We start from the raw sequence: 22,635 nt of genomic DNA, 5'->3' as shown, positions 1-22,635 counted from the left end.
GGCGTCCCACCCAACAACATGAAGTCAAGATAGCAGCACAGGCAGTCAGGTGCTCAGAGATGGCTTCCACAGCTCTTGCAGAGCTGCCACCCTGCGCCCCCGACACCTCCTGTCCCTCCCACCCCTGGCTTGTCGCTGTCCCACACTTTGGGGCTGCGTTTCCCGAACTGCCTCAACGACGCCATTTCGCAGCCACGATTCCCACCCCTTGCCCCGTGCCTAGCGCACCCCAAGCACCACATCCCCTCGTGGCGACGGCGAGACCCGGCTGCCCCCTCCAGGGGCCAATGAGGCGGAGACCACCACCCAAAAAAAAAAAAAAATAAAAACACAAAAACCACCCTCGTCGCCCCTCCGCTCCAGCAGAGGGCGAGAGCGGGAGCCCCTCCATGGCGGCGGCGCTTCCGGGCCGGGCCGCGGCCATGGCGGCGGGCGGCAGGCGGGCTGTGTGAGCGGGGCTGGGCGGCCGGGGAGGGACGGGGACGGGGTCGGTGGTCGTCGGGCCGCCGGTCGGTGGTTGACGGGCGTCCTCTCCCCGCAGGTACCCGCTGTTCCAGCTGGGCGGCCCCCAGCTGCGGATCTTCCGCCCCAGCTTCTTCATGCTGGCGGTGCGGCCCGGCGTGCCGCAGCCCGAGGACACGGTGCAGTTCCGCGTCTCCATGGAGTGAGTGCACGGGGAGGGCGGCCGGAGCCTGGCCGCGGGGTGCCCAGGGGTCCTCGCCGCTTCTGGAGCATCCCCCTGCGCCCAAAGGCCCTCCCCGTGGCTGAAGGAAGGGTATTGTGCAGCAGGGAGAGCTTTCAGGGCGCTGGTTTAAGTAGGAGCTGTGCTTGGCTCCTCTCGGGGTGCTGTGAGGCTCTGCCTGCCGCGAGGTGGGGTTAGGAAGAAGGGAGAGGTGGTGGAGGTGACCTGGAGGAAAAGAGGTGGTGTCCAGGTGCTAGTTTTGCAGGACTCCTTCGTCCTGTCTGCTCTGCTTCTACACATAAAGGCCCACATGCCTGCAGCAGGTCCCAAAAACGTTAGAAATTAGGTTCAGAAGCTTAGAACTGATTTTTAGCATGGGCAGTCAGAAAGCTGACCCTGGCTCGCTGAGTACAGCAGATACCTCATGTTTTGACTGCTGAGGTGCCAGAGAATAAAATGTTTAGCATTATTTCAATTTATGGGCTATGAATTGCTGTAACAGCATATGATCTATGTTGGGTTTATACATTTGTGCGGTGAAGCTACCTTGTTTGAAAGGGGAAGATGTATCTATTCCAGACTATCAACTTGTCTATAAATACTGTGGCTCTGTTCTGAACTTAGTTAAGTATTTCTACATTTCTTTCTTTATTTCCCCAAAATGTTTTCTTGTTGCCTAGAATGACAAAAGTGGATATCAAGAATTACCTTGAAAAAATATATAATGTGCCAGTAGCTGCTGTGAGGACCAGAATACAGTATGGTAAGTGCAGTTGAGTAATTCAAAGGGATAAATGCAGTTTACCTTTTCAGCCAGAAGAGGCTTTTCATGTCAAAAGGTCCGGTAGCATTCTACAAACTTTAGTTCCAGGTTTGTTGCTGGTGGCAACTTCCAGCTCAGTTCTTTTTATTATTGTTCCTTAAAACAAGTACATACCACTTTGTATGTACTGCTTCATATTTGAATACTTTAATTAGGTTACAACATAAGTTTATTTTTAAAAACAAAATAATGAATTAAAAAAGTCTTAAAATTTTGACCCGTATCTAACCAATGCCAAATGCTTTGGTAGTTGGTACCATTTCTCCTTGAAGACCGGTGGATGTCTCACTTCAAAAGGAACTACTTCATGTATTTTAATAAAATTAGTAATTAAACTTATTTTTTAAGTTTATGAAATAATAAGAGTTGAGATTACCTAGCATGCCCAGAGAGGAGGTGTTATGGTCTAACTGAAGTCAAAACTTGTAGAGAGAAAAAATTATTCAGTTAGACAAGTACAAAATACCAGAAATACGTCTTGACACACTTTCAGTTTTTCATAACCTGTAGTTACCACATTTCTGCTACAGACTCGTATGCTTCCACTTACTGTGTTTCTTCCTTGCACTACCCTTGTGCAAAAAACCTCACACCACCACCACCACCAAAAGAACCATTAAAAAATCATTCTTAATTGAAGTTATGTTGAACTCAGACTTGGAACAGAGGGACCCATCTCTGATTGAACTAGGCTAGAATTCTACAAAGTCACATTTACGTGTGAATGCCTCCCTTCCCAGAGTTTCTCTGAATGTATTTTGGATGTAGTGCAAAGTCAGGAATATATTTTTACGTCATGCACATTTTTGATCACCAGGCAGTGCATTAATCAAATGGAGAGTGACTTGTTTGATGGGACATCTTTGGTTGGATTTCTCTTTTTCATGTACTAATTCTAGCAAAGGAATTGATTGATGTGTTTATAATGGTAAGAGTAGGGACAAATTTGAAAGGGCATAGGGAAAAAGAGCTGTCATAGTGAAAAATGGAGAATGAAAGAAAAAGCTTCAAGAGAAGGTTGTAAAAGTCAGAGCATATAAAAGAAGAGAAGGAAAACATCATCTGCAATGTGTCTATGTAAAAATAAAATTAAATGAAATCCTAAGAGCAAACACGTTATTTCATACAGCACTGAAAAATAATTGCTTTTGTCCTTAAAACTGTCCAGTCCCTCAGTACTTACAGAAGTGGTGGTAGAATATGTATGGTCAGGGAATAAAAGAGGAAAGGGGCTTAGAACGTCTCATAGTTCAAGAGCTTTAATGTTTGCCTAACATGCAAGGAGTAAATTGAACTTCCCACTCAGTTGTGCCCAGCATACTTGCAGGAAGTGAAGGTGCTTTGATTTTTTGGGGTGTAGAGTGTAATTTTCTGATATATAAAGCGTAGAGCCTGCTCATTAGCTGGGCAGTAAAAATTGACAAGTTTGAAGCTTTTTAGTGGTCATTTTCTCCTTGTCTTTCTGAAGCAGTTAATGTTGGCAGGACAGTTTATTTCTCCTGCCCCCTACTCAGAAGGCTTGCCTCCTTGCTTCTTTGCAAAATTTGTGTTGTGACCATGAAGGCACAACAGCTGTCAGCAGCCCGCGTCTGGTGATGCCTCCTCTCCTTACATGTAAGCAGTTTACCAACTTCAGTACATTTTAGTAATTTTGGTACTGCTGTGTGGTATCTATGTTTGTACTGAAGAAGTAATCATCTTAACAATAAATCAAAACTGGTGAGCCCCCCTCCCCACCCCTCCCCCCTTTCAGCTTTGCCTTGCTTTGGGGTACTTGGAAGTCCTGGAAAGTTAAAAATTGGACTGTTCATTTCTGCAGGTGCGAACAACAAGAAGAACCACAAGAATCAGAGAGTGAAGAAGCCAGATTACAAGGTCGCCTATGTACAGCTGGTGAGTTAATATGGATGCTTGCAGGGAAAGAAGGGGCTGTTTGTCAGCCAAGGTACAAGTAATGCTTGGTGAATTGTCCAATTAGCTGACGGTTTCTTCCACTCCTCTAATGAAGGCATTTTCTTTAATACATTCCAGAACATATAAAGGGATTCACTAATTTAAATGACTTCGTTTGAAAAACAGATTTAAACAAATTGTTAGTTTTCTAGTACCATTTGTGTCTGAGGCCTGTATGTAAGTTAGGGCCTCGTGTCATATGGTGCTGCTTTGTCAGCGAATTTCATGCTGACCCTGTACTCTCTGTGTTGGAAGGTTCATGGCTTGTGTGGTTGATTGCTGAAATGTCCAGTAAGTGAAAGAATATATTGTAAGGGTGGGGAACTTTTTATTAAAGCTCTTTGGATCTCCAAGAAGACTTAAGGCGTATTCCCTGGAGAGCTTTTAGTCATGTCTAACAAGTGTGCTTTGTGGCTAAACTGGGTTCTGAAACGTATATTGGTTGCCCAGTGGAAAAGGTGCTTCATGTTCTTACAAGTTTCTTTCATAACAGGAGCACATTATAGTTCGGTCTTCTCTTGGGCTTACCTGTCTACAAGTAAGAAAGAAATACCACCAGTGATAGAAAAGCCCTTCAGGTACCAAAATTACTTTAAAGGAATGCTATTTATGGTTGTAAAACCAAAAGTTCAAAGTTGCTGTTGGCAACACAAGCTCAATGTTACTCTGTCCCGGGACAAGGAGTCAGTGTGGGGGAACATTGCATGATCTTACAGTATAAAGATTGCGTAAGAATTTGTAAGGACTTGGGGTCAAATTAAAGATGCGTAGACAATGGGAAATCTGATTTATTTTTTTTTAATTTTCGATTTTAAATGAGCTTAGAAAAATTTTCTTTAAGCCCTTTCTAGGGAAGGGAGTGGAAAGAAAAGTGAGGACTCTGTTTTTGTAGACAGCCCTTATTTTTAAAAGAACGATATAAAATACAGTGTTAAGAAGAAGTAACAGTTTTTTATTTAGATGAGGACTAAGCTTGATTCACTGTGCTGAAGTTAAAGAAAACGTCATCTTCACAAGGATTTACATTATGATAGCAAAAAATTGCATGCCTTTTTCAAGGAATAGGCACTGTTTCAGTAGACAAATTCTCCCTGGCGGAAGGAAGGCTATTGCCTGTGCAGTGTTTTTGTCTGCGAAAGTTCAGGTATGACTGACTTATTAAGAACACAGCTGAAGAATTGAATGTCAGGAGTGATTTTGTATTGTACAAGTTGCTTTCTCTGGGTGTTGTTCCTTAGTAGGTGATTGCAGGCACTTTACAATGCCATAGCCTCTTGCTAGTGATGGCTGGTTTTGGAGACTTGTTTCCCAAGATAGAAGCAGGCATGCATCTCTAGTGAACCTTGGTCAGTTCTCAACTTCTATTTTACTACGTTTAATGCAGTCTTGTTTCTGTGTCTGCTGAGTTGCGAAGGGAAGCAGTCCGCAACCCACAGAGAAATTCAGTGGAAAGCCAAATGCTGCTGTTCTATGTAGGAAGCCACTCATTTAAGGCAGTGCCTTTGAATGTTTATTTCAAATCAAACTTCTGAACCTAGAATAGTTGCCATCTCCTTGTGGGTGACTGCAGTGGAATGGAGAATGCACAAAGCCATGTGGTACTGTGGCTGTGGAGTGTTTCTGGTACCTGAGAGAGCAGGTGTCTTTTACTGTGTTGTCCTATCCAGTGATATCATCCTCCATTTCTAAAGAATGCCACGTTTTCATCTCTCCCATGGATGGGGTCAGGGGACTGCATTTTAGTTTTCGTTGTACAGCATCCCAAGTGAGGGAATTCTGACCATTTATATAGATTTTGTCAGTGAAACTTGGTCTGCCTGTTTTCCTTTCACTTCATCCTGTGCCTCTTTGCTCTCTTTTCTCTTACTGTTGCTGTCTGTGAGCTCTAACATTAAGGTTTGTCTTTTTTTTCCCCTCTTTTGTTCTTTGCTTTTCATCACTAGTTCTGTTGTCTCAGACAATGAGCTCCCAGTTCTGTGTTCACACCAGCTTTAAACAGTGGGTGAGGCCAGAAACCCAGTGTTATTTCTGAAACTGAAGGTTTTCCCTTCATTCATGGTGTGATTCAGGCCAAAACAGGCCCCATGCAGTCCATTGTTAATATCTGCCTAATTTAGGAAAGTTTGGTAACCACTGTAAAAACCATTTTTTCATTAGAATTATTTTGCATCTGCCGTGAGTCAGAGTAGCAGGGCTTTCCCACCATTTTTACCAGCTGTGTTTTCCCTCATTAATCCAGTTTCAAGTTAAAACTGCTTATGGCTGGAAAAATAAGTGTGTTTTTGGAAGGTCTTGGGTTGATCTTTCTCTTGCCCACTAGGTGGAAGTATTGCTCTTCCCAGTGCGACTTGGAAGCAGTCCTGGTGTGGTTTACCTGAATGAAATTGAGTGTATTTCTTATGACTAGTTATGCTTGCCTGCTTCATAAAACATCATCTTATGTGTCCCAGCACAACATACGTATCCATAACTTACCACAAGTGTCTCAAAGGTGGAAGGTACGTGAAGTCATAAGCCAATACACCCTTAGGTGTCAGTGCCTCAGCTGCTCCATATGTAAGAATTGTTGTCCTTTCTTTTCCAAATACTATTTCTTGGAGATTCAGAGCTGTTTACTTTATTCTCAGGCTGTAACTGGACAAATACATGACCAGTCCAACCATAATATTTTCACACTAAAAAAATACCTCAAATCATAGAAGGCTGTGGATCAACAATATCTTACCATTCCAGACCCTGCCTGCCTTTTTTCCCCTTCTGGAATGTGGTGAGAAATGTTTAAGTTTGAGGCTTATCAAATACTGCTTTTTAATGCTATTTGATTTTTTAATTAAAAGCAAAAGTATGCATCTTTTCCAAGTAACTAAAATGAAAGTAATAAAGCAGCTTTTCTCTTTACTCAGATAGAATTGTAATTATGCTAATATTACTAAAAAAAAAAAAAAAGCCAGTGGGAAACTTTACAGTTGCATCAACATCAGGGAAATTAAAAAAAACAACATCCCCTCCTCCTCCTTCACTGTTCTCACTCTTTAGCTCAACAGGTGTTAGCACCCGTGGGAGCCCAACTGTAGACAAGCCTCTGGAATCCAGACCTATTTTTAATTAAACCTGTTTTGAGAAATCTAATGGAGATGGCTGTAAAAAGGAGTCTGACCTTGTCAACATTAGGACTAACACCTATTTAGCTGCATGAATGATGGCACCGCTGGGAACATTTTTGCAAATGTTTTCTCCTCAAACCCTGCTTAGCGTGTCCTGTATGTTCATATTAATTAACCCATTTGCACATCAGATGTGACAGCAGTTTTCGTTTGACATGTAATGAATTTAGAGGAAACTTGGATGCCCTGTGCGCTGTGTCATTCCTGTGTGGGTTTTACAGTTGCTTTCTGTGCTGTTCTGCCATGCGTTTTAACATCAGATGTTACCAAGTGCAATAGGAGGAGAATTGTTGAAATGCACTGGATTATTAAACTTAGCTGCATTTGCTGCTACTGCTGGACTGAATCCCGTGCTGTTGGGAGTCCAACATTTTTTTAGTTAACGATACTATAAACATCACTTTTCTCCTAATTCTAAAGGACAGTAGTAAGTGCTTCAATTATCTAAATAATCAGAAGACCTCACAGTTGTTTACATGATCAGTGTTTGCTGCGTCATTCCTACACAATAATATCTTTGCTGACCTTCCATTCCTAAACTTTTCAGAGGACGCAAAGGTCAGAAAGTACAAGTGAGTTTGTGCTGGATAATCCTCCTAGCAATTCTCTGACATGAGGCTCAGCAGTGGAAAGGCTAACACTTGACTTCATAGGCCTAATTGTGGTCACTTAACCTCCCATTAAAATGAATGGAGGCAATTTGTACCACTTCATGTTGTAACTCCTTCTGCAAACTCAGAGAAACAAGGTGCGTTTTCAACCTTTATAACCAAAAGGACTTGACATCTAAGATGAAAATATATGTTTGGTGCTTAGGTCTCTTGTTATCTTGAAGGATTTTAGTATTTAATAAAGGAATCCTCATAAGACTATGTATATAAATCAGCTTTACATTTGGGTAAGGCTGAAACGAGGATTAGATTTGTGCAGGAGTAGAAGTTTAATGGCTCCCATTTCTGTAATCTAAACACTGGACCACACATCTTACTTATACATAACCTTAGAATTTGTAGAAAGAAGGGAGGTCTCTGGGAAGGCCCTAAATTTAGAATACCAACATGTAAAATCATCACAATGACTTTATTTTTAGGTGCTTTAATAATGCTTCTATGACTTCATTGCTCCATTTATTTATTTATCCTTCTTTGTCTAACATTATAAGAGCTCATTTAGATATTAGAGGATATGGAGGGAGAGCTTATCCTGACAAACTCCAGAGGTATCACCTCGCGTTGCGGTACTGCCAGTAAAACAACTTTTTCACCATCCAATTCCAAGACAGACTAAATTATTCGAGCAAAATGGCCTTTTTTTTTTTTTTTTTGCCAGCGTCTGTCTTTTTTACAGTGCTTTCTTTTAGCACAACTGTGAGGTAGGAGGCTATTCTCATCTTCTCCACTTTTCTCTGTGTTTCTGACTAAGGTAACTGTGCTGGCAGAAGTTCTAAACAAAAAACAAATCCTAGTTTTTTTGGAGGCCATTTCAGCTTATGAATTTCGATAAATCAGTGATGAAAGGGGAGACTGGTTAAATGGCTTGCAAAAGGTAAAACACTGAATAAATGTACGGTTTAGGAATAAGAATGCAAAATTTTGCTTTCTAGTTGAATATGCTAGCAGTTCATGCTCTAGCGGTTTGGAAACCAGGTAAAACACACTTATGAACAAAGTAGAAATTCAGTTGTTTGCTTTATTTTGGTTAGGATTTCATTTGAAGGAGGCATTTATTTTAGCTGGCACATGGTTGCTGTAGAGAAGGGAAAACTTTTACAAAGAAAAAAGTCTACTTTAAACAGGACTGCGTAAGGGAGTGATGATCCCTCTATTCCTTTGGTAGGCATTGTTTTAAGAAGGTGGCATATGAGCTAAAACACTGGTAGCCTCTGGCATCACGTTGAAGATGCACCGAATGTAAATATGCCTGGATAGACTCTCAGCCTTTTATGTAAGTTGATGCCTTTTGGTATTTCTGAAATTTTGAAATACCCAAGATGAAAACTAGCTACTGAGCATGCACAACAGCTATTTTTCATACAGCTTTCATCACTCCAGAGTCTTACAGTGCAGTGTTACTGCATAGTATTGTTACTTAAGATTTATCAACCTTCAGTTCTCAGGGTGTAATGTCTTGGCTGTTTCGAATCGTGTCTGGCTGCCAGCCAAAATCAGAATTTCTTCACAAAACAAGAGCTGGAAAAAGCCAACTTGTCTGTGCTGATTTTGATTTATTAAAAGACTCCAGATACAGATTGACATTTTCAGCTCAATATTTGACTTTCACCAGCCTTGAAATGGGAACTGTGAGCACTTTGATAAACAGCTGAAAGGTTTGCCTGGTTTCACTACAGTTTCTGTGCATATCCTTTTTATTTTTTTTCCTCTTTTAAAAATAATAACTGTTTTGCAATGCTTAGTGAATTAACCATGAACGTTGTTAGTATGCTTTAGGGACAGCTTTCCTTCACTCTCCAATAAGAGAAGTGCTTTGGTGCTGGAAGCATACCAGAATGGAAGTGCTGCATAACAAGAACAGCCCCTTACTACACTGTTACCAATATAAATAGTTCTCAAATTTTCAGTGTAGGTGGTATGCCTACCATGTTAGCCTGAATTGTTTTCCAACTTGTTTAACTAAAATGGCTTCCTCTCCAGGATGGATGAGTCCTTAGAATCAGCCTCCTCTGTCCTATGGGTCCCACAGGGCTGAGCGACCTGCCTGCAGTGCAGTTAAAATGCAGTAATTTTTTGTAATGTAAACAAATTCTTTTCCAAATGCTTCAGCGTGCCAAACTCTTGGGCAGCCCTTTGCCTTAAGGGTGCTTGCTGCTGATCCTACTACAGGAAGAGCATCAGTAGGCTATGGCGTTGGGATTGTTCAAGGCCATCAATAAGGCCTGTTGCTGTGCCTCAAAATGGAGCTATGCTTCAGTTGTCATAGGACAGCTATTATAAGCATACGTGGTGGTAATTTAAAGGTACAAAAGAGTTGAAATCCCCGAGTGTATGGTGTGGAAAGGAAAACCATGATTTGTTCCACTTGATCTTATCCAGGCTAGAATCTAGGAAAGCACAATGTACACAGCAGCTCCCTTGTTGTTTTTGTAGTATGGTCAGGCTCTTAGGAAACCCCCAAGAAGTATGCACTACAAAAACAACCGGAGCATTGCTGGGTATGAGTTGATATTTCCTAGATTCTAGTCTGGATAAGCTCAACTGGGATAAGTCATGGTTTTTCTTTCCAAAGTGTATGCTTGAGGTTTAAATTCTTTCACACCTGTAAATGACCCTGTTGAGTGTATATGGCTAAATGGAACATAGCACACATTCAGCTGGGTTAGGGACATGGTGGCAGGGTAGGTTTTTTTTTTTAATTATGTCACATTTCTTATCTCAAAATGCAGTATAGGTAGCCGTGTTGTGGAAGGCTTATTTTATCTCTTTTGCAGAACCATTTTGTAACTGGGCCTCTGGTTCAGTTATCTTTATTGCACAAATAGAAAGAGTGGCTGACCTGAAAAAACTGTTTTAATCTGAAGCAATTACATGCTTTTGTTGAGATTTCTATATGTAGTATTCTGCTAGAGAAGTTAATGTATGATAAGATTTGTAACTATTCTGGAGAATAATTTTAAGAGTTATGAGCTATCAGTTATGAGTTTTATTATGTAGAGTCCCATATGGAATGCAAAGGAATGGAAGGGGCTGATACTGTTGAGTTTAATGAAGTTGTGCTTAGTGCAAACACCACTAAAAAGTAAGTAGATAATGTTAATGGGATAGAACATTTCCACAGAATAATGGTTTCCTGCTGTTAGATAAAAACCAGAGACCAAGCAAATGTTTATTTTCCAAGTGGGAGACATAGATCTGATGATGATGTTATACTAAAATGACTTGTCTGTTAGGCAGAATGACTGATGCAGATGTAATCACTTTAATCTCATCAGTGATGTATTAGACAGATTGTTCCCACTAATTATTTTACACTGCAGACTTTATTCCTGTTGATAAGAGACCTCTGATATCTGTTACTATGTATTCCCATATTACACCCCATAATAACAGCTGCTAGGTATGTTCTTTCTGATCCTTAGACAAGATTTAAACAGCTATAGCTGCGACTCATATCCTAACTATTAACATAATGAATGCTTGCCCTGCCTGCATTTTCTCCGATGGTGTGACTTTAACAAAATCACTTACTTTGCTCATCTTGCTTTTACGGTGTGGCTCCTAACAACATCTCTGAGGTGGTTCAGCATCTTGAAGAGGTGTCCATCTCCCGACCATTCGTTCTGTAAAGAAAGATGCCAGTGTCTTAATTTGCACACAGAAGAGGCTGAAAGTTAGCTTGTGGAGGAGGGTTATATGTGTATCTTGGGGAGAGCAGTGGAAAGAGATCTTGGGAGTTAAGAGACATCATTTTGACCATTTGTTTTCTCTTTAGGGCAAAGGACAAACCTTTCAGTTTCCCAACCTGTTTCCAGAGAAAGAACAAGATGAAGAAGCTCGCTCTTTTGATGACTTCAGGAAGAAATATCTAGAGAAAGAGCAGCAGATCCAGAAGGGTGACCCCAGACGAGGTGGAGTTCCCGATTGGTTTGGACTTTGATGCAACAAGCCAGCTGCCTTTCTGTAGGCTTAGAGGAATTTTGGTCAGCAGAACTTGAACTCTTCTCTTCTTGTAATGACCAAGGGTTTATTCTTGAGCAGCCCTTGCTAGAGTGTTTTTTTTCCTGGCTATTTATGCACTACTACAACAAAATGGCCCTAAAGAAATAAAAAGGTAAAATAAATCTGACTGCATCAGATCTTCCCTGTGAACTTGTGGACCATTTCTGAAATTGGAATTGCTTCTTGTTTCTGAATGAGAGTGTCACTGTGCTTACCTTGTTCCTGCTTCTGCAGGTCATTTGAGTGGAAGTAGGAGGCATTTCGTTTCTCAGGTTAAGTGTGGTTGGCATTGAATGTTACGTAAAAACGTCAGGGTAAGACAGCTGGAGGTGGACAAGAACTTGTAGGTTATTAGACTGTAGGCTCAGGATGTAGGGTTCCCTTATTATCAGTTATGGTGTCTTTTACTATCCTGTGCATTGCCTTCCTTCCAAAGTGACCCCCTTTCCTGGGGATGTGTATGTAGCCTGATTTTACTCCTTTGTTAATGGCCGTGTGGCATTTTGGGGCAGGTTTTATTGGATAGGCTTGTGGCTGGGCATGTGTGTGATCCCCAGAAGCTTCAGGGAATGGACAGACATGGTGCAGTCTCTGCTGGCTGTTGTGCAATGCAGGTAGTTGCCTTCTGTGACTGCTCTGCCCCAGGAACGTTTCAGGGCACAGTTGTGCTAGTATTCCTTCCCCTGCCCACAGCTACCTTGCAGTGCTGGCAAGAGTCCTGTGTAGACACAGTTGTATTGGCATAAAAATGCTTCTGCAAGTGTAGACTGTTTTGTGCTCCGGACTAGTAAAAAGAGTCTTTTTACTTCTGGTGCAACTCCCTTTACTTCCAAGTTGCTGATGCCAGGGCAGTGGTAGAGCTTTTCTAGGCCTTCAGGGCTGCCACGTTTAGGATTTTTGTTTCTTGGCTCCGCAGCTGTTTTTCCTTGCTTTGATGAGGATATTTCCTCTTTGCCTTTGTCAAGGAACGTGCTTTGCCAGTGTGTCAGAAACAGTGGGGGGGGGGGGGGGGGAGGAGGGCTAGGAAGGACTTTGCTGTGGATAGAAGGAAGGATGCGTTTCTGCAGGGCATTGGCCACAGTGCCAGCATGTGCAGGGTTAAACACGCAGCTGAAGTTTCCCTTGCTTCTGAATGCTGCCACTCAATTGGCAGGGTAGTGAATGAGCCATAGCCTTGCCTTGAATGCTTCTACCGGGTGCTCTCCATTATTGTTCTGTGTCTGAACTTCTTGTTTGGACAGCTAGCAAGATGTTTACAAGGAAACAGCTGTTCCCCAGAGAGGCAATCCAAGTAGGATTTTACGCACCCCCTTCTGTTCATTAGTCGCCTCTTTCCCCCTGCTACTTCCCCTCTGCGCGACAGTCCATCTCCTTCTGCGGTTTGTTGCTTACAGCTTCAGTGATTCTCCCACCCCCCTCTTTGTCCAGCTTCCAGGGGGGATCTGCATGATGATCTGTGTAAGTTAGCTGGTGCTTAAACAGAGAGATGCTCTCAGAGAGGAGGGAGATAAGGGAGGATTTGCTACTCCTAGCCTGCCAGCAGAGTTACAATAGTAGATGTGGAAAAATACTGAGTTCCCTGAAAACAGTCTGTGTGTTTGGCATATCTGCAAAGCCAACACTTCCAGAGTTTTGTAGCGACATGTAAAACTCCAGGTTAAATCAGGAGCTGACCTGCAGTTTTAAAGCAGGAGGACTGAACTTGCCTAGATAAAAGGGTTTCTCTCCTGCGGTACACCGCTTTCCCCCCAGACCTCCTTCCTTTATTTTTGTTTTTGTTTTTTAATGAGGTTGTTTTTCAAACTCCCACCTCAGTTTAGAGTAATGGGTCTGGGGCTTTGCTCCGACAGTATAATATTACAGAGTTTGATATTTTTTCATCACTTTCCTTTGTGGTGACTTCCAATGTAGGTAACTCCATCTTCACCATGGTGATGATAAAATGAAAAGAATTCATCTAGTGCTGCCATATATCTTCCTAGCTGGCTGGTCAGCCTTGAGCAAGAAAACAGTCAGGTATGTGATAGTTCTGGATGAATGAGGCCGTGCTCCATGTGGTAGGTGTAACAGCAAGTAATATATTAACCATCAGCCTCTCTGCCTTCCCTGTTGTGGTCCTCAGGAGAGGTTGGAGTCACCAGCTCCTGTACTGGCATTGAGAACCCAAGCTGAGAGGAGTTTATTTGCAGTACCAAATATGCGCTAGGCTGAGTGAGTATCAAAAGTCACAGGGCAGGTCTACCATGCTTTGCTGCTCTGATTTCTCCATGGGTGATTAATGTTTAGCTCATGTTCAAAACAGGTTTCTGACTGGAGTGACACAAAAGGAAAGAAATAGAGAGATGAGTGTACCCGTATCTATATGAAGTTGCTGCAACCAAATTCTGGCAGATATTCAAGCTACTTGAGAGAGAACTTTTGTTACCAGCTACCTCTAAGCTAGTATACCTGTGAAATTAAGGTAAGATTTAAAAAAGAAAATTCAAAGCCCTATTTGCTTTGATGCTCCAGATTTCTATGGAAGCAGGATTATGAAGATGCCAACTCCTTCCAGGCCCTTGTTGGCCAGTATTTTAGAGGAAGTGCCAGTTCTTATTATAATATGGCGCTTCACCGGTCCTGTCCCCCAACCTGTACAGGTAGATTAGAAGATAATGCAGACAATGCTTGAATATGGAGTCAGTGTTTGTGTCACGTACCAGAGAAGCACAGCAGATGAGTGACAAAGTGAGGAGAACAAGGGATCACGTTCTGTAGCTGTGTTGACTGAATCGTGCTCATTCCAGCACATCCCGATGTTTTGGGTGATGCAAGGGTTCGGCAGATCCTGCAAGTAGCCCCGCTTCAGAGGTGTTGAGCTGTCCTTGGCAATGTCCACAGCTGTACCTGCGGGCTGGGGGTTCATATAGATGTATGAGTAACTTCTCCAAGGACCAAAGTAATGACTTGGTTGAAGAGGCTGATGTTCGCTGTGATGCAGGAGAAGCCACGTCCTGCACTTGGCATGCACGGCTCTGCAGCTGCTGGCTGCGGTGACGTGCAAGGGAGGTGCTGAGCGCAGTTTCGTTCCCCTCTGTACGTGTGCAACCCCCCTAAGAGAGCAATGTGCTGGAACAGTCAGCAGATGCGCAGTTGTCTGCGTAGGCCACTCCAGCGGAGAAAGACACCCAGCTATGATGAGGGTTGTCTCAGCAATACCAGTATGCTTCAGAGGGAACATGCAGTTGCTTTTTTGTTTGCTTGTATTTATTATTTTTTAAATCAAACTGAAATGAGTTGCAGAGACATTGACTTCATAAACTGGTTTTATAAATATTACAGTTTTGAAATGAGTTTTCCTTTGTAGCTCCTGCTGAGGTCCTGCTGATAGGTTCTTTGTGGATCATGTTAAGAACATGTGGGTGTGTACAGGTGACAAAATTCCCGTGTCTTCTAACCTCTTGTTACCTCAGCCTTACCATATGACCTCAGAGAGCGCAAATTGATTATTTTCACAGCTAACTTGAAGTAGGAAGACATATAGTGCAGCTCAGCCGGTAAGTCGCAGTTTCATCTTTTGTGTATAAGCACCCCGTGTCAGAAATGGTGTATATCCTGCAGTTCAGTCTTACGCATCATTCCCCCTCTGGTAGGCTGCTGGGTGGCTAAGAGAAGAGAAAAGGCTAAATAAAATAAATGATGGGGAAAAAAGTAAATACAACCTTGTGGTGTATTCCAGGGAAGGGATATTGTAATCTATTTAGCAAATATTCCTGCTCTGTATAATGGAAAGCCACATCGCTGAGAGGGTAAGTGACCCCTCTTTTGAGGGTGAATATGACTGAAAATGGATAATTTAGAGCTTCAGATACCTGCTTCCATACTGGGACTCCCTAAGTATGGATCTGCTGACAGAAAAGTATTCAACAGTCTATTGGGCCCACTGTTGGTAGCACTTCTGAATGAATGGAACAGTGGGAAAATTATGCTTACTTTATCCAAAGTGGTCTTGCTGTGGAAACTGTTCATGGCTGGAAAATTTCTGGTCCATCCAGGTTATCCCAATTATAAAAAAAAAGATTGAAGAAAATAATTTTACTTGTTTTAGTTTTCAGGTTGTAAGAGACTATTGCTTCTTCAGTGCTGGCCTGTTTGTGGAATGGCTTGCAGAGAGCGGGAAGGGCTGGGTAGAGGACATCTGCTTACTGTGTGAAACAGGGCAAGGTACACAAAGCAAGCACTATTTTTGCTAGAAGGACTGAAAGCCATAAAACCGTTATCTTGACAATGCTGCTTTCTACTAAAGTGGAGTTCAAGGACTGCTCGGAGTCCAATTTAAAACAGTTGTCTGAGAATGGCTTTCCAGACATGAGCCTTTGCTTATATGCCAAGGCTCACAGGCACCATGGCTAAAAAGGAACATTGTGATAATCCTTTTTGACCTCCTGAATAACACAGACCATAAAATTTCATGCCGTAGTTTCTGTGCGTAGGCTAGAAGCTTGCGGTTGAATGTTACCTGGAATGGATTTCAGTGCTTGAACTTGACAAGTGTTGCAGGACCAAGTTTCTTGAACAAGCTGGGCCCAAGCAGCCTGAAAGTCAGCAACGTGTTGTCATCTGACCTGTGAATTTCTTAAAGTGGTTGTAATGGGGAAAAATGAGCATTGCTGTTTAGGATTCATGTGTTTGTGGAGAAGAGAGGTAATTTTTATAAATATTATTTCCTTTAAATGTGAAAGGCTTTAGAGTAGCTAAGATGACATCCTTGCCGAGCCATTTCTTTTAGCGACTTATGGCTGTTTAGACAGATTTTAGCTCTTTGTATACAGTATGGCTTATCAAAGTGTGCGCTGATGTTGTGGGCACACCCAGCTTGCAGAACGCAGGAGATACCTCATCTTCATTTATTCTGGGGCCTGAGAACACTGGAACCGGGGCCTGGTGCAAAACTGGTTGTTGTAATTACAAAACATAAGTAATTATCAGTCTCTTAACCTTTCCTGCCTTCAGCTGTTCTAAGGGCAATGAATGGAAAGTAATTACCATTTTGCAGTATTCGCGCCGTCCCCAATTAGGCATTTCATTTTCTTCTGTGGTGACTGGGACTTCAGAAAGCATCTTTAGGCCACACATGGTATTCTAGGTAGGTAGGTCTTGCTTGGGATCTGGCCCTTACTTAATGCTGTCTGTGCTTCATTTTTGCAAAGTTTTGGGCTTAGGAGTCAGACCAATGTCAGTGATTCAGGGTTTGGAAAAGTTCCTTTCCTAAAAAAAAGGCTGGGGAAACTCCCTCTGTTGAAGCGGTGTGGTTTAGAAGCACTTGGACTGTTGTCCATGTGTATGTACCTGGAAATAAAAATGCCTGAGAGGCAAAACGTAATTCAGCGTAGCAAGTAAAGGTGCAGCAAAGGAAGCAAAACAAGTCTTCTAGGAGGGGGATGGCTGTGGGGTTGGCAAGTGGAGGGAGAGGGCAGGGAATTGCTCTGGGTCGGGTGGTGTGTTTGCGATGAGCCTGTGCTGGAAATGGAGAGCTGGTGAAGGCCTCTTAGGTCATGCAGTCCATCTCCTCAGGCAGGCTGCTGCAGACGGGGCTGTGCCAATGCTCGCACACATGGCAAACCCAGTGTGTGGTGTGTCACAACAGCTGTCAGAGACCGGTCGTCATACCCAGAGTCTCTAAACATCCTGTTTATCCCTGCAAGGAGGAACACTTGATTGAAAGATAAATACCAAAAAAAAAAAAACACCCAACAACCAAAACTGGTGCTAGGAACAACATTTGCCCTTGGGCTAACAAACCTGAAAACAAAAGAAAATAAACAGAGGATGGAGGCAAACAGATTTCCACACAAGGCCAGATTCTAAAAGGGATTTAGGAGCTTAGCTTGTTTTGGCATGCCTGAAAAAGAAAAAGCCGTCTGGGTGCCAGGACTCTTCGGGCTCCGTGTGCGTGCGCCTGCATCCAGGGAAGGACGGAGTGGCTGCAGCAGTGCGAGGGGGACTGGAGGAAGCTCTGTGCAGGGTCACCCCCAGGGCATAGCTTGCACATTTTTTTTTTTGAAAAATTAAACATGCCGAAAAAAAATCTCCAAGTTGGCAGTGAGACTTTTTTCTTTCTTTCTTCCCCCTCTGTTTGTTTGTTGTTCATTTGTCGCTGCACGGGAGGTCTGTTTACTTTGCTCAAGAGAATGAGGGACCCAAGAGACGCAGCTCTGCATGCAAAGCTTTTATGGAGGGGCTAGAGGAAGAGGAGGGGAGGAGCTTTCCAGGCCCTTATGAAACAGAGCTGCAAGAGCTTGTGGACCGTTTTGTTTGCTGCTTTGCCCCCATGTTGGGCCTGATACTGCTACTGCTTGTGCAGAAGTAGTTGTGCCGTGGGCTTCCAAGGTGGGCCCCACTGTTAAGGGCTGCTCAGGCAAACCTCGACAGGGGGAGCACGAGGAGGCCTGAGAAGCCCTTGGGCCTGCCTGGCGTTGGTGCTCTGAGCAGTTACCTAACACTACTAATCCCCCCTCTGCCTGCAGGATCCTCTGGTGGGTTGCTTTCAAGCCAGACGTGCAGCTCTCTCCAACCCCCCTCGCCTTTAACCCTTCTGAATGAATTGGGCCTGGAGCTTGAGGTGGCTTCACCTGTGCCATTATTGCTAGAGATAGTGTCCCAACTGCACGAGGGGAGTGGGGATCTGTGTTACTGTTCCCTTCCTTTTGAGTTGGCATCTCAGGGGGTGAGGCAGTTTTGTCTAGCTGCCCTTCCTTGTGTCTTACAAGGCTAGGAGCTCAAACAGCAGGAAGAAAACTAAGGGTGCTGAGCAAGGGAGGTGAATGTCTTTAGGTTAACAACCGGGCATGTCCCTTGGGGTGCTTCTTTCACATGTGTTCTCGTTTCTGAGTGCTGAGAGTGACAGCATGCAGCGGGCAGCTTACTGCAGTGTGCAGTAGAAAGAAATGTGCCTGATGAAAGTGATGGATAATTCAGTTGGAACAGACTTGAGAGCAACACAGCGTTCTGCCATTTGTAGGTTTTTTTTTACCCTTCTTTACCCTTCTGGCTTGTAAGATGCCAGAAACTGATGGGTCTGCCTGTAACCTCAGTCTTGTTCTCAAAGCAGCTCTTTTGTAGCACTGCTTTGTTCTTCTGTACGGCCTTGGTGCACAACAGAAAGGAGAAACTTTGACTGGTAGGAGCTGAGTGCTTTTATCCGTTTCCTGTTGTAACCAATAAGAAAATTGCTCAACAGTCCTGGGACATCTTTCTTTGTTGTAAAGGATCCTTTTCATACTGGGCCACACCATGTTATCTTGCCAACTCTGTTTCCAAATGGAGGGAGAGCTGAGGAACCAGCTGTGACTGTAGTTGAGGAAAGAAAAAAAGACCTCGTGTGGAAAGCGACTGAAAACCCCGTAAGTGCTCATTCTAGAAGTAGAGGGAACGTGATTAGAGATGAGCTATCCAGAAGTACCTCCCTTTGCAATGTATGTGAGTGGGGACTGTCAGAGAAACAAAAAAGAGGGCAAGATAGAAACTGTCACAGAAATATTTTCACTCGACACTGGGTTAGGTTAGTGTTGTGCAATTCCTTGCCACAGAATTTCAGGGCCAAGAACTTTGCTGGATGCCGACACACTCTGGCTGTTTCTGTGGATAACCAAGATATCAAAGAGCTAATGGTAATACTAAAAGAACAAGAGCTTTGGGAAGTCGTCAGTGCCACATGCGTCAAGGCATAAGCTGACTCCAGCAGATGGAGGTGGGGATAGGAAGAGACTTATTTCCTCGGGAAGCAAAATAGCCTGTGAGCTGTCTTTTGCAGGGTTTCTTTTTCTGACCTTTGGGTCAGCCTGCCGCATTGCAGAATCCCAGCCAAGATGGAGCTTGGGAAGGTTGACAAGTTTGGCAGCTGGCTCACCTATGGTACGTCTAAGTTGTGTGTTGGACCCTGTGGGAAGGTGTAGTGCCTTCTGTTGTGAACACCTAGGTTTCCCTCAAAGGAGAGGTCACTTCAGTGGTTTGTGAATCAGAAGAGTCAACTTCACATCCAGACTACTCGGCTGAGTTTGGATCAATTCCTTAACCTCCCTTGCTGCCTTGGTTTACTGTTGCAGAAATTATTTACGGGTAGTCACTTCCCCAGCGTCCCTGCTCTGTCTGTCAGGGAACCACTTAGGGGTCTGCAGTGAAAAGTGCCCCCTCCATTCCCTCTCTGTTTGAGCATGAGGCAGTACACAAAATACCAATAAACTGAGGTTGAGGTGTGGTTTTTCTAGTTTGCTTTTTCTATCTCTCTTTGAACTGTCTGGAACAAGTAGTGTTGGAGCTTTGAACACCTTAGTTGTGGAGACGTGCGGTTCAGTAATAGCTCCTCAATAGACGAGCTGTTTATTTTTATTGCATTTTCTTTTCGCTGCTTTTAATAGCTATAAACAACCTCTGTGCAGGGTGTATCTTGAAACTCGCAACCAGCTGGGTGAGGGGCCTTCGTATCGATTTCAGGCCTGTGGAGAGGAGAGCATAACAGGTCCCTGACTGCTCCAGCCACTTCCTGCCTGCCAAGGAATGCTGGAAACAGAGGTCGTTATTGCACAAGTAATTAAAGGTTCATCAGCCCTACCTCTCTGATTGCTTAAGGCCATTGTAGTAAGGGAGAAATACTCCTGCTTGCCCACTGTTATTTGTTTTCTGCTTGCTCTGTTTTTCTTGGCTTGAAAAGAGGAATTATGAAGACTCTTGAGTAGGATCTGGGAGTGCTGCGGTCTAATGCGTTTGGCTGTGGCCCTGGGCATGTTGTGGAATACGCTAGTACTGAGAAGTGTCATGTCTTCAGGGCCCTTGCTCTTCCTGCTTCTTCCCCAAATGCACACGTGAGAGAAGAGCTTTGATGGTGCTCAAAAAGCAGGCACAGGTTGCCCAGTCCCTGGCCCAGGGTGGGTGAAGAAGCCAGGCTTGGGAATGTCTTTAGAGCAGGGCATCTGGGTGGCCAAAGTGTCTTCTGCCCTCACATAGCAGGATTGTAGTGTAGCTGAGTTGGACTCAAAAATGTGAGATTGGCTTGTTAAGGGAGAGTTTCCTATGGATTTTCTTAGAGCTTCTTTTCTTTTTCTGTGGATTGAACTCTGAGGTTCAGATTTTTGTATATTTTCTCTCCACTACAGACAAGAAATTACTTTCTTTGTCTTTTAAATAGATGCTGAGATTCGCATATGGGCATGGGCCTCAAAAAAAAAAAAAAGTACCAAATATTGTGAGCCTTCGACAGAATCACAAGAGCAGGGCAGACTGAGCCACCCTTCAACCATCTGTCCCTTGAGATCTGGAGAGTCTTTTTTTTCTCTGGGGAGCAGAGGGCACAGGCACGAGAAGTCATGTTGCTGCCCTCCAGTTTTTCTTCCCATGGATCAATGATCACCAGCACCACCAAAGAAGCGAGCCCCCATTGCTCTGACTGTCCTTGTGCCTCAAGATCAGCAGAAGAAACAGCTGAGGAACGAGAAGGAAAAGAGAGCTGGCTTTCAGGCACCTTGGTCTGGTAACGTTGTGAGTCTGGGATTATGGCTGGCACAGGGTGGGCATTTCATTCCCTCCTGGGAGCGTAAAAGGGGGCTGAGATTGGACTGCGCTTCCTGCCTGCACCCCTAAAGCCTCCTTGTTGCTGAAGGCTGCCCCAGAGAGCCTGCAGGGGCTTGGCTGTAGCTCAGGAACAGCTTGAAGGGCACATGTTGGGTAGGCAGATGGAGCGGGTGATGGAGATGATCTGCTGAAGAAGGGGAAGTGCGGAGTGAGAAGGGGAATGACAAAAGGGCAGCCGTGTGGGCGACCCAGTGGGAGCGGAGGAGGGCAATAACTCATCTCAAGAGGAGCAAGAGGCCAGCAGCGAAATTGCCTGGAATAGCTGGCTGAGGCAGAAGAGGGCTGGTGGAATGATGAGGTCTGGCAGACCTGAGGTTATTCTCCATGAGTGTCTGTGGGGGAGTCGAACAGCTTCTCGGTCAGCCTGCAAGGGCTGCTAATCTGCAGCCCCCGTGCCGGTCAGCCCAGGATGCTCCAAGGTATCGCTCTCCCCGCCGCAGAGCAGAGGGGCATCTCCGGAGGTCCCAGGGGCACCGCGTCCCGACACATGAACGCGGCCCCCGACGCAGCAGCCTTACAACAGACACTGCGTAATGGCCTGTTTTGCATTTGTATTTCATTTGCCTCCCATATGGGATCAGTTTTTCCCTTTTCTTTATTTTTTTTAATAGCGTTTTTCCTAGTCATAATAATCAGCGTTTCCCTGCCCCCCCTTCGTTTTACACAGCTGGCTTTGATTGGCTTCAGTCCTGCAGATGCTCCTTCGAACTGAGAAGAAGGGGCAAAGGTTCCCTTCCTTTTCAGCTCGAGGCAGACGGCCTTGCCGGAGCGATGGGGGAGGCCCCCGTGCTCCCGGACCGGTCGGCTCTTCGTTGTGGCCCCAGCCGGCCTCTTGTGCATCTGGTGAGGTTTGCCAAATTGCGAGATAATTTCTCTGCTGAAGGCCTGGAGAAGATCACAAGTCACTGATGGCGTGCATGCCCCTGTGCTGCTTGAAAACAACCGTTCTGGTAAGCGAGAGGGGCAGGATCCCCAAACGCCTCGTGCTCGCAGGCTGTGGGTACAAAGGGCCAGAGTGCATCTGTGAGCTGGTCTGGCGAAGAGACCTCGGAGCGCTCTGGGACTGACTCAGATTTCTGTGTCTGTGTGCCATCAGGCTTACGGCAACTGCAGCCCCACGTGGCTGACTGTGCAAGGTACGTGGTAATCCGTGCAGGGCACGCTTAACTTGTGTAACCCCGCGTAGCACACCACCAGAATCTTTTCCTCTTGGCAAGTGCGCAAGCAGAAAGCACCCTGAGTGCACGAATCGGCATGGGAAAAGAATTGGAGGACGGACAGACAGCCTTTGCTGATTTTTAGGGCGTGAGTCAAGCACAAATTGCGTGGCAGAAAGAAGAAACTTCCCTCAGAGGCCACCTAATGCACAATTGCCCAGTGTGGGGTTTCTAGCAACTTCCTTCAAAGCAGCTTGTGCTGGTCACTGTCGGAGACGGACAGCTCAGTCGCTGGTTGCTCGGCCGCTGTGTTATGGCTATTCCTGCATTCCAGGCACCATCCAAGAGAATGAGACATAGCATTGCACAAGACTGAAAGAAAGTAAATGTTTACAGGCACAACGCACATTTCAGCTTGTTACATGTTCCTGAGCAGTGAAAGAAATGAAACAATAATTAAAACAGGTCCCAAGTCTCAGTGTGTATCTTGGCTCACGGCGTAGTCCTCTTGGAGCGCTGCCTCTGCCTCTCTCTGATCCCAGCCTGAGCAGTACCACTGGGCCCTTGCATCCAGGTC

At 44.4% G+C, this 22,635-nt stretch overlaps 2 protein-coding genes across 2 annotated transcripts in view; both read left to right on the top strand.

The window, feature by feature from the left end:
- The first annotated feature begins 308 nt into the window (after positions 1 to 308).
- MRPL23 (mitochondrial ribosomal protein L23) lies at positions 309 to 11,432 on the top strand. The gene is made up of 5 exons (XM_080596105.1): positions 309 to 448; positions 542 to 664; positions 1,363 to 1,445; positions 3,325 to 3,398; positions 11,069 to 11,432. The coding sequence occupies exons 1-5, from the start codon at positions 390 to 392 to the stop codon at positions 11,231 to 11,233; spliced, it is 504 nt and encodes a 167-aa protein (XP_080452231.1). The 5' UTR covers positions 309 to 389; the 3' UTR covers positions 11,234 to 11,432.
- A 143-nt stretch (positions 11,433 to 11,575) lies between these two features.
- Positions 11,576 to 22,635, top strand: part of LOC308196703 (uncharacterized protein) — a 180,769-nt gene continuing 169,709 nt past the window's right edge. The window contains exons 1-2 of the mRNA XM_080596106.1: positions 11,576 to 14,831; positions 15,383 to 15,498. The gene's annotated coding sequence lies outside the window, so the exon portion shown is untranslated. The remainder of the gene's footprint in view (positions 14,832 to 15,382; positions 15,499 to 22,635) is intronic.

The sequence above is a fragment of the Anser brachyrhynchus genome (genome assembly GCF_964034855.1).
Source record: "Anser brachyrhynchus genome assembly, chromosome: 5".
In the NCBI taxonomy this organism is placed as follows: Eukaryota; Metazoa; Chordata; class Aves; order Anseriformes; family Anatidae; genus Anser; species Anser brachyrhynchus.
The sequence above is the reverse complement of the archived record's forward strand: the minus strand, read 5'-3'. Positions and strand labels throughout refer to the sequence as shown.

What these genes read in the sequence shown, in the direction of transcription:
- MRPL23 (XM_080596105.1), top strand. Translation starts at nt 390, where the DNA reads ATGGCGGCGGCGCTTCCGGGCCGGGCCGCGGCCATGGCGGCGGGCGGC. An exon ending in GCGGGCGGCAGGCGGGCTGT is followed by an intron (nt 449 to 541) that starts GTGAGCGGGGCT and finishes CTCTCCCCGCAG; the next exon opens with GTACCCGCTGTTCCAGCTGG. An exon ending in AGGTCGCCTATGTACAGCTG is followed by an intron (nt 3,399 to 11,068) that starts GTGAGTTAATAT and finishes TTTTCTCTTTAG; the next exon opens with GGCAAAGGACAAACCTTTCA.